The following is a 12831-nucleotide window of genomic DNA, read 5'->3' as shown; positions in this document are numbered from 1 at the left end:
TTTCCCTTGCCCCGTTTTACAGGGGGGGGGGGGGGGGGGACCTAACAGCACAGCTTGCATTCCTTATTAGTGAAAGGGAGCAAGAGTACAGCAGCACCTTAATGACTAACAACATTTGTGGCAGGGAATGAGCTTTTATGAGTCACTGCTCACTTCTTCAGAAACAGCTGGAATGTGAGTACATCTGTCCTTATGTCAGATGCCAAAAGACAATAACAGGCATTGGTAATGACAGAAGAAACCAAGGTCTCAGTTCAGTCCAGGAGTTTGCGTTGTCTTGGGCTTCATGATCAGCTGCAATTCAACAGTCTCTTTTTCTAATCTCCCTTTGAAATTCCTTTATAAGAGAACTGCTACTCTTAGGTCGACAACTGAATGCCCTGGAAGGTGAAAATGCCCCCCACACATACACTGGTTTTTGAATGTTGTGGTTTCTAATAGTGGTAGAAAGAGTAGGAGTCCAGTAGCACCTTTAAAGATTACAAAAATTGTGGTAGGATATGTGCTTTTGTGAGTCACTGCTCACTTCTTCAGACTTATTTCCATTTATTCTTTGCATCCTCTGGACTGAATTCTCCTGCAGCAAATTGAGACCTAGGTTTCCTGTCTCATTACCAATGCTGATATCTCCACGCCTCTGTATATCACACCAATGCTAATATCTCCACCCCTCTGCATATCTTTCCTTTTCTCCTTCTCCTTCTATTCATTGCTTTATTTGGGAAAATAACTCCGTTTTTGTGGATTAGTTTTGGCTTTATTGGGGGGGGGGTTTAAAGACCTTTCAATTGATTATATTCATACAATATTTACTATATTTGGATTATATCCTCTTTCCTTTTGCAACTTGAATACTTGGGATTTACCTGGCAGGATTATAATCAAGAATTCCTTTTCTTATATTTTGGATTTATAAGTGGTTTTTCCTTTCCTTTTGGATTATTTGGAGTTACTGATATTTTGTGAATTTCTGTGCTCATTTCTGTGTCATGTGGATTAAAAATGGGGACATTTAAGTTCCACTGGAAGAAAGAAGAAGGGGGAAAGTACTCTTTGGACGTCACTTCCGAGTGATAGAAGTATTTTGGTATTGTTTGGTCTATGCATGTTGTAACCACAAAATATAAACTGTTCTTCTTGTAATGTAAACAATTCAATAAGGTTTTTGCTGTTTAGCCTAGAAGAGGTTATAGTATTATTGTGATAAAGGAGTTTAAACAAAAGGGAAGGGTAATTTTCTGTTATTAACAGAATTTTTAAACATGGCTAGTGGGACGAGGAAAGGTCCCGGAGGGACAAGTGAAATCTGAGGCCACTAACTTAATTCAAATTTCCATGAAGGATCTACAAAGCTTGATTCAGGAGGTGGTGGCAGCAGCTGTTGATCCCATCCAAGTTAAATTAGATTCACTCGCCCAGCAAGTCACTACGCAAACTGAATAGATCAAGGAACAGATTGCAGATAATAAACAAGAAATTTCGAGACCTAGGTTTCCTGTCTTATTACCAATGCTGATATCTCCACCCCTCTGCATATCACACCTAATACAATCACGCCTGCTATTGACATTTGGCATCTGAAATAATCTTTATAAAGTTTATATCATTTTATTGCACACATGGTTCTGCCTGAAAAGTGACATTTATGTCAGATATAGCCCTCGTACCAAATGAGTTCAACACCTCTGTCTTGATTTCTCATGTTTTTATTGATTACATTTTACTAATTGTAACATTTTGGAATTTACTTTCATTTTTAATTCAAAGGTATTAAAAGAACTTGTAAATGTAATTTCTGAGCCTCTGTCCATTGTTTTTGAGAATTCTTGGAGAACAGGTGAGGTGTTAGAAGACTGGAGGTGGGCAAATGTTGTCCCCATTGTCAAGAAGGGGGAAAAGGAGGATTCGGATAACTACCGACCCGTCAGCTTGCCGTCTGTACCTGGGAAAGTTTTAGAACAAATAATCAGACAGTCCTTGAGGATTTAGAAAGTATGGCTGTAATTACTAAAAGCCAGCATGAGTTTCTCAAGAACAAGTCATGTCAGACTAACCTTATCTCTTTTTTTGAGAAAGTTACTACCTTGCTGGATCAGGGGAATACTGCAGACAAAGTTTATTTTGATTTCAGTAAGGCTTTTGGTAAGGTTCCACATAACATTCTTGTTGATAAATTGGTAAAATGTAGTTTGGATCCTATGACTGTTAGGTGGATCTGTAACTGGTTGACAGATTGCACCCAAAGAATGCTTGTGAATGGTTCCTCATCCTCTTGGAGAGCAGTGACAAATAGAGTGCCTCAAGGATCTGTCCTGGGACCTGTTTTGTTCAATATCTTTATCAATGATTTGGATGAAGGGAATGCTTATTAAATTTGCAGATAATACTAAATTGGGAGGGGTAGCAAATACAGTTGTCATGATCTGGGCTGTGCCACCAGAGCCTGGTTAGCAGTAGGTGAGGCTGGGCCTACAAGTCCCAAAAGCCCCTGAGAGGTTTTGGAGCCAAAATTGACCAACAGGAAAAGAGGAGGGCTTGGAATAAAAGATCTGGTGCAGCAGGAAAAGCTGTTCTTCCCAGGAGACAGAGACAGAAGGGACTGAGGCTGCTGTGGGGAAGAGACCCTCATCCTGAGAAAAGGGTGAGTAGTCTAGTGCCACTTGGAATAGTGAGCTAGGGACAGTATATATTTAGATGAGTTTCTTTACTTTTCACCTACTTACTGTTATATTTCTGCACCTTGTTTGTTTGACCTCTTATAAAATAAACTATTTTTATTGTTCACTCTGCCTGGTTCTCACACCTATTATTCGGCCAAAAGGGAGGTCTAAAGGCAAGGGAAGGTGCTCTGGGCCTTCTCAGAGGAGCCTGGAACCAGAGTGGTGGCAGCGTCAGGTGACACCCCACTTGAGCCGTGACAACAGTAGAAGACAGAGCCAGGATACAGGATGATCTTGACAGGCTGGGATAGTGGGCTAAAAAAATAAAATGAATTTCAGTGGGGATAAATGTAAAGTTCGGCGTGGCCCCGCCCAGCGTGTGACGTCACTTCCGGTGACATCCTGGCAGCGCGCGCGCGCTTCGCGCACGCGCGCACACTTCGCCAAGCAGCTCCCGGACCAAGCGGGCGGTCCCCTGCCGGTAAGAAATTAGGAGTTGGCAACCCTATGTGGTAGATAAAAAGACAGATGTGATTTTGGGCTGTATTAACAGAAGTATAGTGTCCAGATCACATGAAGTGATGGTATTGCTTTACTCTGCTCAGGTTAGACCTCACCTAGAGTATTGTGTTCAGTTTTGGGCACCACAATTTAAGAAGGATATAGACAAGCTGGAACGTGTCCAGAGGAGGGCAATGAAGATAGTGAGGGGTCTGGAAACCAAGTCCTATGAGGAAAGGTTGAAGGAGCTGGGTATGTTTAGCCTGGAGAGGAGACGACTGAGAGGTGATATGATAACCATCTTCAAGTAATTGAAGGGCTGTCATTATAGAGGATGGTACGGAGTTGTTTTCTGTTGCCCCAGAAGTTCAGACCAGAACCAAAAGGTTGAAATTAAATCAGAAGAGTTTTCAGCTAAACATTAGGAAGAACTTCCTGACAGTTAGAGCAGTTCCTCAGTGGAACAGGCTTCCTCAGGAGGTGGTGGGCTCTCCTTCTTAGGAGTTTTCAAACAGAGGCTAAATGGCCATCTCACAACAATGCTGATTCTGTGAACTTAGGCAGATCATAAGAGGGAAAGCAGGAAGGGTTGCATCAGTGCTTAGTTCTTGTGGCCCTTTTTTTACATGCCCAGGGAAATGCTGATCACCACTTTGGGGTCAGAAAGCAATTTTTCTCCAGGCCAGTTTGGCTGGAGATCCTGGAGGGTTTTTTGACATCTTCTGGGCATGGAACAGTGGTCACTGGGTGGTGGTGGGGAGGTATTTGTGAATTTCCTGCATTTGCAGGGGGTTGGACTAGATGACCCTGGCGTTCCCTTCCAACTCTATGATTCTATGATCGGTACATACTGGCAATATTATTATCTCCATTATATTTAATAATTGCTTCTGATACAAGGCCAGATACATTTGTAGCCCCACAAACAAATGTTTTTGTGTGTCATTCAATTCCAGATTGGAAGTAAGTATATTAAATTGGAGTACAGTAAAATATTCATTTTTAATATTGGATGGGATTTTTCAAGTGGGTAATTTAATATTAATCAAATATTTTTAATTTTTCCATACAGCATTCCATTTTTGGTCCTATATCAATAGTTTACTGCCTTATAAGTATAACAGGGGCTTTGTTGCATGTTGCATTCTGTACTATTTCGACTTCTGAAGAAGGCTTTTGTGGGTCAAAACACATCAAGTCATATGGTTCATTTTGTGCATTTGCCACTTTATTTTGTTAGGCTTCATTTGGGCCTCTACAAGGTTTTTATATGTTTCTGAAATAAGCATGTGTACTTTTGTCCATACCTATTGATGTTTTTATCTTTTGGCCCTTTACTAGTTTTCTAAACTTCTTTTGGAGGTCTTTAAAGATCAAAAACAACACCTTGAATTTGACAGAAGAGCTAGAGCACATTGCAATAGTCCAGTCTAGATGCAACTAAGGCATAAGAACATAAGAACATAAGAGACGCCAATGTTGGATCAGGCCAAAGGCCCATCCAGTCCAACACTCTGTGTCACACAGTGGCCAGAAATACCAGTGCCATCAGGAGGTCCAGCAGTGGGGCCAGGACATTAGAAGCCCTCCCACTGTTGACCCCCCCCCAAGCACCAAGAAGACAGAGCATCACTTGCCCCAGAGCCCCTAGCTATACCTTGTGGCTAATAGCCACTGATGGACCTCTGCTCCATATGCTTATCTAATTCCCTTTTGAAGCCGTCCATGCTTGTAGCACCCACCACTTCCTGTGGCAGTGAATTCCATGTGTTAATCACTCTTTGGGTGAAGAAGTACTTCCTTTTATCCATTCTAACCCGACCGCTCTGCAGTTTCATGGAGTGCCCACGAGTTCTTGTATTGTGAGAAAGGGAGAAAAGTGCCTCTTTCTTTACCTGCTCTTTCCCATGCATAATCTTATAAACCTCAATCATGTCACCCCTCAGTCGTCTTTTCTCCAAGCTAAAGAGCCCTAAGCGCTTTAACCTTTCCTCATAGAGAAAGTGTTCCAACCCTTTTATCATTCGAGTTGCCCTTTTCTGCACTTTTTCCAAAGCTATAATATCCTTGGCATGGATAACTGTGGCTAGATCTGACTGAACCGGGAATGGCGCAACTGGCGTACCAGCTGAAGCAGGGCTAAAGCACTCAAACCACAGCAGATACCTGATTTTCTAAGGTTACTGTTGTGTCAAGCAGCACTCCCAAGCTGAGAACTGACTTGTAACCTCATCCAAGACAGGGGTGGTTGCATTTTTTAATTTTTTATTTATTTATTTACATGGGATTTATATAACGCCCATGACCCCTAATGGGTCTCAGGGTCTGAGAACGGTTCACAGTGTACTACAACGTAGTTGATACCTATCTAGGGCCACAATTCTCTTAGGGAAGGGGATATCCTACCAGCACCCTTTTTACGGCAGAGTCTTTCTTCTCCGGCAGCTTCGTTGTTTTTCCAGCGATCCGGATGGCTGACGACCAGACTCGAGCAGGCTTTCTTGATTTTTTTTTTACTCCTTCGGAGCGCCGCATCTCGGGCACAGCTTCCGGCCAATGTCCCAACGGCTCCTGCCGTGCTGCGTCCCACGTTATCACGTTGCTCCGGCTCCAACTCCACCTCCGCTTGATCCGGCTGCTGCCTTCCTGGGTCGCTCTCCGCCGCCATTTCTTTAACACCGCCGCCGTCTCTCTCCTTTTCCTCGCCGCTGCCGATCGCCTTCCCAGCACAGAGCCAGGAGGAGGGTGCCCCCTGCCACCTAGGGCAGGTACCCATTCCTCTGTTGTTATTAGAGCCGCTGGGTTGGCGGGAGCTGGGACGGGGGACGGGGGCTCAACCCGGCCGCGGTGGGGATTCAAACAGCCATTGTGGCTGTTCGCTACAAATGTTAACCGCAGGCGTCGTATTGCCTGCGCCACCGCTCCCCTGGTCTGCTTTGTGACTAACCTGGAGTACTTCTGACTTGTCAGGATTCAGTTTCAGCTTGTTCATCCCCATCCAGCCTTTTGCTGACTTCAAGCCCCAGTTTAGAACACCAACAGCTTCCTCAGAAAAGAAAGGTAGAGTTGGGTATCATCCCCATAATGGTAACACTGCAGCACAAAGCTCCTGATGACCTCTTCCAGTGGCTTCAAGGAAATATTAAATAGCATGAGGGATGGAACCCCGCCATGGGGCAGAGCAGGAATCCTCTAGCACCACGTTTTGCCATTGACCTCCCAGAGAGGACTCAAATCACCATAACACGATGCCTCTTAATCCCAGCACTGAGAGACAGCCCAGTAAGATACCATGGTTGATAGTAATGAAGGACACTGAGAGATCCAGGAGAACTAACAGGTTCACACTCCCCCTGTCCAGTTCTCAGGAGAGCTACTCAACCAAGGGCACAAAAGCAGTCTCTGTTCCAAACCCTGACCTAAAGCCAGACTGAAATGGGTCCAGAAAAATTAGTCTCTTCCAGAAACCCCCAGAGCTCAAAAGCAACCACCATGCTCTAGCACCTTTGTAAAAGCAGAACTGTGCACAAGAAGATATATGGGGCTGTCCGATATTTCTTCTAATGTATAGTTTCTTCACGTACAGACTTCACGTTCCTGGGATCCCAGATCACCGCAGACTGTGACAGCAGCCATGAAATTAAAAGACGCCTGCTCCTTGGGAGGAAAGCGATGGCGAACCTAAACAGCATGATAAAAAGTAGAGACATCACCCTGCCAACAAAAGTCCGCATGGTCAAAGCAATGGTATTCCCAGTAGTCATGTATGGCTGCGAGGGGTGGACTATAAGGAAGGCCGAGCGCCGAAGAATAGATTCTTTTGAACTATGGTGCTTGAGAAGACTCTTGAGAGTCCCTTGGACTGCAAGAAGAACAAATCAGTCAATCCTAAAAGATATCAACCCTGCCTGTTCCCTGGAAGGCCAGATAATGAAACTGAAGCTCAAATACTTTGGCCACCAAATAAGAAGGGAGCACTCACTGGAGAAGACCCTGATGCTGGGAAAGATTGAAGGTCAAAGAAGACGGGGACGGCAAAGGATGAGATGGTTAGACAGTGTCATAGATGCAACGAACATGAAATTGAGCAAACTTCAGAGGACGGCGGAAGTCCGGAAGGCCTGGCGGGAGCTGGTCCATGGGGGCGCGAAGAGGCGGACTCGACTGTGCGACTGAACAACAACAACAAATATTTCTACAAACTCAGCCTAGTTTGTAAGATGGCCCTGTACTTTGATATGGCTGACCTGGCCACTTGGATTCATGTCACAGTAACACTGAAACTATACTACTGTAATGCACTGTACATTGGCCACCCCTCAAAATCAACTCAGAAACTCGACTGGTCCAGAATGCTGCAGCTTGGCTATGAAGGGAAGCTAGATGGAGCATGCATATTACTCCCAATCTGTAGATGCTCCACTGGCTGCCCATCTGCTATCAGGCTCAGTTTCAAGTATTGGCTATCACATACATGGCCTTGACTCCTCTTATTTGCAGGACTACCTCTCTCCTTATGCTCTGCCATAACTACTTGGCTCAAGTCAGTGGGGGAATCTGCAGGTGCCAATTTGCAAATGGGCAAAATCAACAACTGCCTGTACACCTGCTTTCTCCGTCTTGGCTCCTGCTGTCAGTTAACACTGCCATTCCCAGGAATGTGTGGGAGGAATCCTCCTGGCCTCTGCCTGGTACACTAACGGAGTCTACTATCTGGGTTTTATCTGCTTTCGCTTTTCTGACCTTGGATGTGCCAGCTGCTACCGACTCGCTGGGAACAAACGGTTTCTACTTTGCCCGCTCTCTTTTCTCCCCGTGCGCGGACACTGCTTATTGGCCTTTGTTTGTGGAGGGGGGGGGTGTTTTGAACCTAGTATAATTCAGGGTGCCTTTATGTTTCGGGCCATTCCTAACACAAGACGTACACATATCATAGTTATGAACTAACAATAAACAGAATTCTTCTAATGAAGTGCTGTGTGGTGTGATCTGACTATCAAACCCTGACACCTGCCTCGTGGAATGGCTTGACTGCGGAGGTCAGGAAAGCTCCCACTCTCCTGGCTTTCTACAAACTCTGCAAAACTGAACTATTCAAGAGGGCTTTTCTGCACAGATAATAGGGTAAATAAAATAAAATTACTGAGCAGATACTCTTCTTCGTGTTACTTACCTATACCATCTGGAAGCACCTCTAGAAGATTCTGAGAGATGAGGAGGTCAGTTAAAGATGTCAGACCACTTATCTCTTCAGGCAATTTTTCCAGTTTGTTTTCAGAAATATCCAAACATAGCAGGTTTTTCAGGTTTCCTATTTCCTACAAGACAACAATCTAAGTCACGTCTCAGCATGCAACACCCAAAGAATTGACAAGTGTCCCATTACAAAATACTTGAGAGCTACAATTCCTCCTTCTCCCTCTCTGCCCTGAGGCAGTCTGTTTCTAAGGCTATCAGAAGTGACTCACCTGTAAAATTTCTGAATGTGCAACACCTAGCATGTACTAACAATCCAACTCAATTTGATCTCAGGATTATGGGTGCAACCCAACACTGCAAACTAGTAATTCAACATGAAACGACACCCAATTCTGATTACTCATTCAAGGTTAAAGGACTTGGGCTCATAAATGCAACTTCCCCTTTCAAATGACCTAAGCAAATCCAGTCTTGCTGACTAATGTTTCAGCACTGTAACCCCATTAGTTACTGGTACATATCCACCTCTCTTATACCACAAGAGAGTTCTTGCAGAACGATGATTAAATGCTTCTCTTGTTCAGTCTTAGCTGAAGTACTTGGTATATGATTCAGTATTTAAATTTTGAGAACAGTAAAAAAGATATCTGACCGTAAAATTAATACCGTTTTATTTTTAATACTGGCCCCATAAAAGCACACCCTGACTGTAAGTTCACGCCTACACACATTCTGTCATGGATCAGCACTTCAGTTATCACAACAGTCAACACTGCTGAATCAACAAGCTGAAAAGATGGTGGAATGCAGACATTCCAAAACTGCAGCTCACTTCTGTTATGTAGCATGTCTTCATTCTTTAGCTTCCAAAAAAAAAATGTGTAAAGCTGCTCTTCACAAAACTATGAGACATTCTTTCACAATGTTAGGATCCTGAGGATGGGAAGCTTCTTTCTACAAACAGAAGAAAGTACCACCACTGAGCTTTCTATTCTAATTAACCTTGGTCTCTACAAAGTAAGAACAGCCTTGTATACAAAAATCAGTGTTGCCCAGTAAAAGAACCCTACTTAAAAGCTGTTTGCAACTCTTCCCTATTGTATCTTGAAGTAAACTCAGAGGCAGTATCTGGAAAATTTTACTAGGGCAAGTCTGTAGCAAATGAATACAGGCATCTGCTTTCCAAGCAACTAGAAAGAAGCACTACCGTGATTCCTAGCATCAACCAGAAATACCTGTTTAATCACGTGGATTGCTTCCACACACTCTCCACAGTGCACATACTTTAAGAGTCAGAGTGAAGAAAAATGTATATTTAAAAAGAGGAAAAATCTTTATAGGAACAAGAAGACCAATATCAGATCAATGGCCTTCTGTTAAAAGCAGATGTTACCACTGAGAACTACCATCAGAAGTCTCAATATTTAAAAACCCATTGTATGCAATCTTCAAGCTAAATATGTGACAGTCAGAGTTTCACTCTGAGTATTCAGTGTTACTTCTTTGGTAGATAAAAAGCATTTGGACAGTTCTACTGGTCTACTTTGCAGGACTATTGCGAGGATTCTACAGTAATGTACATGATACATTTTCCATATCCTGAAAAATGCAAGACGTAGCATCAAACGGTTCTCATAGCAAATTGATAACCTTTATCAAGCATCCCGGTTAACATAGCATTACTTTAATGGTTACAACAAAGTCCTGAATATCTTTAGGGACCTTGTGTAACTCCCCAATTTTTGTGCTGTCCTTTCACTATATAGTGCCTTTCTAGATTCTTATAGTCTGTACTGGGACACTAACTCCCTTGTTGACTTTCTTGCCACACTAATGGTTTATTCACAACAAGATACGGTAGAAACTAAATCCAGATGTAGCAGTAAGTTTTAGGAGGAGGAGCATATCCTTTCCTCACAAAATCTTTAACTCCAAAATGCATGTACAATCACACAGAGATGAAACTATATTGACAGGGTAAAACACAAAAGTCTATTTTTATATGTCAGTAGATGTGTCCAAACTAAACAAATAATAAACTGAAAAGAAGAGTGCCTTACCTGAGGTAATTCAGCTAGCTGGTTTCCATCCAGCCAGAGATCTTTAAGATTATAAAGTGCACCTATAGTTTCTGGCTGTGATATAAGAAAGAAACACACCACAATTACCCTTAAAAAAAGAAACTCAAAGCCTGGATAACTGAGCTACATCCAGCTAATGAGGTTCTTCTATCGTTATTAAGTTTTCATTTTATTAATTATACCCAAACCCCGTATTAAATAAATTTTGACTTAAACCTATACAGAAAATTATAAGCAAAAATAACCTGTCATTCCAGTTCCACCATTGTCATTAATTAGACAATTCTCAGAATCTATTGAATCTGCTGACAGTACATCAGCAATGGGAAGAATGAGGCAGCCTGGCATGTTACAACCTTTCAGTTCCAAAATCAACTCCTGACAACCCTAGCCACCACACAGACACATCAAAGTTTCAAGGGGTTTTCTTCAGTCCAGGAAAAGAGATACAACATCCACAGCTAAAGATTGCTAAGGGAAAAGAGTCAATTAAAAGTTTTTGATTGTTTTGCTTGAGGATTTGGATTCTGACAAAGGGTGATACATTCAGACAAACTTAGATGGGTAAAACTTGTAATCCAGTCAAAATAATCACTTCAGTACTGATTAAAGGTATATATTTTGTTCTATTAGGCAGCTTTTGAAAGTGAAAGTGCATGGATCTTTGGCAGCCTCTGGATACTTCGTTTTGTCTTCCAAGCTGGTAGCTTCAAAGTTAACACTGAACATATAATTCAATTCAGTGCACCTATACATATTTGAACATACATAGGACCTTAAATCAGCTACAGATCTCATAGCAGCTCTATCTCATTTTTTTGTCCACCATGTGTTGCTCTTTGTACTTTGCTATGCTGTTACATCTATTATATCCATTGTGGGAGGTCACGTGCTAAAATACCGGAGCCACTGGTAGAAGTAATCAGATTAACAAGAAGTTAATCTTCTTGTTAACAGACTGCCTCGTGAACAGACTGCCTCGGGAGGTGGTGGATGCTCCTTCGCTGGATGTTTTCAAACGGAGGCTGGACGACCATCTTTCGAGTATTTCGTAGGGCTATCTGTCAGGATCGGACCTTAGCCTGACTGTTGCTCATGTAATTGTAACTGTGGTTCTCTGATGTACATAGCTTCGCACTGTTATTGTTTACCCTGCTTCATGCCCGCACCAAACGGTGGAGTTGCCGGTGGGGGAGTCGGGGCACTGGGAACTACGTGCGTTTATCGTTCACCCCATGGCGCAATTCCCAATGGTGCTAAGGAGTCCCTGGCTGGCTACCCACGATCCGTATGTACAGTGGAGCCAGGGCGTTATAACTTTCCTAGACCCTCGTTGCAAAGACCATCAGTGGAACCTGGAATGGAGCGAGGAGCTGCTCGCGGTTCCTGCCTGGGTGTGTGGCTAGTGAGGAATTACGGTGCATCCCAGAGGAGTACTGGGACTTGAGAAAGGTGTTCAAAGAGTGGGAAGCTGATGAACTTCCCCCTCATAGGAAAATGGATTGTGCTATTGAAATCCTGGAGGGACAGACTTTGCCTAAAGGAAAAATGTATGCCATGAATCCTGTGGTGGGAGGAGTTAAGACGTTTCATTGACAAAAACTTGGAGAGAGGCTTTATCCGCCCTGCTACGTCCCCATTTGCTGCCCCTGTACTGTTTCAGAAAAAGAAAGACGGTGGACTGAGACTATGCACGGACTACAGGGGTTTGAATGCTGTTTCTATGTTGAACGCTTACCCGTTGCCCTGATAAAAGACTTGTTGGGTGAAGCGGCAAAGGGGAAGATTTTCACCAAACTGGACTTACAGGATGCTTACTTTCACATGCGCATCTGTGAGGGAGATGAACATAAGACTGCTTTTAACACCCCTCTGGGCCAGTTCGAGTACTTAGTCATGCCTTTTGGCTTGGCTGGGGCTCCAGGGGTGTTCATGAACTTAATTAATGAAGTGTTACACAAGCACTTATTCAAAGGGGTGGTCTGTTACCTTGATGATGTGTTGATTTATTCCCAAGATATGGAATCACATGTAAAATTGGTGAGGCAAGAACTAAAAGCTCTGTACGCCAACCAACTATATGCTAAACTGTCAAAATGTGAGTTCCACAAAACAGAGATTGATTTCCTGGGTTACCGTGTCATGCAGCAGGAGCTGCGGATATACCCCGCAAAGGTTCGGGATGTAGTAGGGTGGGAGCCCCCCAAAACGAGGCGGCAGCTCCAATGTTTCTTAGGTTTCAGTAATTTTTACAGAAATTTCATTCCCCACTTCGCCCAAGTTTCCCTGCCCCTCACAGACCTGTTGAAAATGAAAGGGAAAGGTCCTGAAGCTAAAGGGGAGGGGGTGTAAGTTAAACTGGACCCCCCAGGTGTCAAAAGGCGTTTGAT

General features: G+C 43.3%; 1 protein-coding gene across 1 annotated transcript in view; it reads right to left on the bottom strand.

Annotated features, from left to right (window-relative positions):
- LRRC1 (leucine rich repeat containing 1) overlaps nt 1-12831 on the bottom strand; it is a 172240-nt gene that overhangs the window by 44774 nt on the left and 114635 nt on the right. Inside the window, exons 7-8 of the mRNA XM_015423981.1 lie at nt 10421-10495; nt 8335-8479 (exon numbers count right to left, since the gene is read on the bottom strand). Of these exons, the coding sequence (XP_015279467.1) occupies nt 8335-8479; nt 10421-10495 (220 nt within the window). The remainder of the gene's footprint in view (nt 1-8334; nt 8480-10420; nt 10496-12831) is intronic.

The sequence above is a fragment of the Gekko japonicus genome, unplaced genomic scaffold, assembly GCF_001447785.1.
Source record: "Gekko japonicus isolate JY-2015 unplaced genomic scaffold, Gekko_japonicus_V1.1 scaffold391, whole genome shotgun sequence".
Taxonomy (NCBI): domain Eukaryota; kingdom Metazoa; phylum Chordata; class Lepidosauria; order Squamata; family Gekkonidae; genus Gekko; species Gekko japonicus.
This window is presented reverse-complemented; position numbering and strand designations above follow the sequence as displayed.